The sequence below is a fragment of the Odontomachus brunneus genome, unplaced genomic scaffold (assembly GCF_010583005.1).
Source record: "Odontomachus brunneus isolate Ranch 3 - 2012 unplaced genomic scaffold, Obru_v1 Obru_scaffold_257, whole genome shotgun sequence".
NCBI lineage: Eukaryota > Metazoa > Arthropoda > Insecta > Hymenoptera > Formicidae > Odontomachus > Odontomachus brunneus.
In genome coordinates this window covers 250,300-252,838 of record NW_022639707.1, presented here as the reverse complement: position 1 = coordinate 252,838, position 2,539 = coordinate 250,300, and the positions used below count along the sequence as shown (strand labels likewise).

The following is a 2,539-nucleotide window of genomic DNA, read 5'->3' as shown; positions in this document are numbered from 1 at the left end:
GCCTTACCACTTAAATATAACGATAGAGAAAACGTGACGATTGATAACATAAAAAATTGTATCAGATCTCTTAGAGACGTTATACAGGAATTAGATTTGAAATCCATAAGTATAGCACATACCGATTTATTTGATGAAATCCCCTGGACATATGTTATTAACAAACTAGAAGCTAATCTGCAAGATATCGATATGACTCTTACTGTCTGCAAATCTCTTGTTCGCAATCCCCTAGAACACGAAAGGGAACAATTAATATATGAAAGGCATGCGACTAAAATAGGAGGGCACAAAGGCGTTACTAAAACATATAACCGATTAAGACAAAATTTCTATTGGCCCACGATGAAAAGCGATATTCAAAAATATATTCAAAATTGTAAAGAATGCCAGTTAAAGAAATTAACACGGGTCAAAACTAAACAACCGATGACAATTACTGACACCCCGGGCGCTGCGTTTGATAAAGTATCAATGGACATTATGGGTCCCCTTCCTGTTACTCCACTTGGAAATAGATATATACTAACAATTCAAGACCTATTAACTAAGTATGGCATAGCTATACCACTTAAACAAACTGATTCGCAAACAATAGCCGACAATTTTCTGAAACACTTCATTTGCATATACGGTGCTCCTAAAGCCTTACTGACTGATCAAGCTCCAAACTTCTTTACGTCTATAATGAAAAATCTAGCCAAATCACTAAAAATTCAACAGTATAGAACTACCGCTTATAGACCACAATCAAACGGATCAATAGAGAGGTCCCATCACGTTTTAACTGAATACTTAAAAATGTATACTAATATTAACAACAGTTGGGATGAACATCTGTTTACTGCCATGTTCTGCTACAATACTTCTGTCCATGAAGGAACTAATTATACCCCTTTCTCCCTTGTGTTTGGTAGAACTCCTCGGCTCCCTTCATCAATCCCAATCCTGGAAGAAGACACAGAAATAACATATCAGCGTTACCTCACTAATCTTTATAATACACTCAGAACATCGCAGATGAACGCAAAAGAAACTTTGATTCAAGCCAAACAAAAGAGTAAAAAGTATTATGATCAACGTATCAATGAACAAAATTTTAATGTTGGAGATTTCGTATACTTATTAAAAGAACCTATCAAAGGCAAATTTGCTGATCAATATACGGGACCGCACGAGGTTTTGGAAATACTTCCACCACGGAATGTCAAATTAAAGTATAAAGGTCAACCTCGTATTGTTCATACGGATAAATTAAAGCTATTACGCTTTAATCGGAACCAGGACCCAGGATGAAGGAAAGCATAAATAAAAAAGGAGAAAGCACACAAAATTGTATTAGAATATGCGAACCAGAATCCTGGATTCTTATTAACTATATCATTATACTTATTCATTATACTTATTCATTATATCATTATTCTTATTAACTATATCATTATACTTTAAGCAACAACATTAATTATTAACCACCACATACATTACACATACATACATATATGTATATGTATATCAAGCAACATCATCATAGGAATTTATTATTTTGTTATAGGCATCAGTTTTCGTCATCATCATTTCAGGTTTAAGTACAGTACTTGCGTTATTAGCATATGATTGCGGAGGAACACATCTAAATACTACTACCATATCACTTATGCATACTGGAGGATGCGACTTCCAACAAGATACACCAAAGACTACACAAACATATATACAGCTATTACAACTCTCTAATTATAATTACGTCGAAGTTATACAATGTAAAATAGAAATATCCAGAACTGTTTATCACTGTGGGATGCACTCTCACGTCTCTATTGTGCACAATGGTCAAGCTAGCTATTTGCAAGGAACATCGCACGAACAATGTCTACGCATGCATCGTGAAGGAATGTTGCGATTAGGAGCAGACGAAATTATTGATCAATTAAAACCAAACAGTACAATTTATAGAAGCGTAACACTGGCAGGAAAAGCAGGAGTAGACGGTACCTGCAAAGGCGCTATGTACTCTGATTATTATGGCACTTGGGAAGATGTAGTAGTCCAGGCACAAGTGACAATATCATTGCGAACGGCCTATGTACCGGTACATCTAGAATTAGGAAAGGTTATATTAAAATCAGGAACTACGTGTCCTCTCTCAGAAGGAACTTGTTTAGACTCGGACGATGGATATACTTTTTGGCAACCTCTTCCAAATTCAGCATGCAAATTTAACCATTATGATGTTTTATATGAAGGAAATGCCATGAAAATGCAAGGCAACATAGAGTCACAAGACACTACAATTTACACATTGACAACACAAGACATTACATTTGCTCTAACTTTAACAAGACCACATATTATTTGTGGATATACTCTAATGGGAACTGAGCATCCAAAATTGTTTATTTTTGAAACAAAGCAAGGAAATACATTCAAAACAAAAACAGAAACTCCTATTGATAATTTAGATATTTTTACATATATAAACTCCAAATTTGTATATGTCGAAAGACATATTAGGACCCAGATGAAGGCATTGTATTATGAC

General features: G+C 34.8%; 1 protein-coding gene across 2 annotated transcripts in view; it reads left to right on the top strand.

Moving 5' to 3' along the window:
- Positions 1 to 1,618: 1,618 nt before the first annotated feature.
- The window catches only part of LOC116852822, a 2,297-nt gene continuing 1,376 nt past the window's right edge, over positions 1,619 to 2,539 (top strand). Inside the window, exon 1 of one of the 2 annotated variants that reach the window (XM_032833524.1) lies at positions 1,619 to 2,345. In XM_032833524.1, coding sequence (XP_032689415.1) covers positions 1,655 to 2,345 — 691 coding nt within the window. In that variant the 5' untranslated portion in view covers positions 1,619 to 1,654. Of the gene's footprint in view, positions 2,525 to 2,539 lie in introns of both variants that reach the window. The other variant, XM_032833523.1, reaches the window with a different exon arrangement.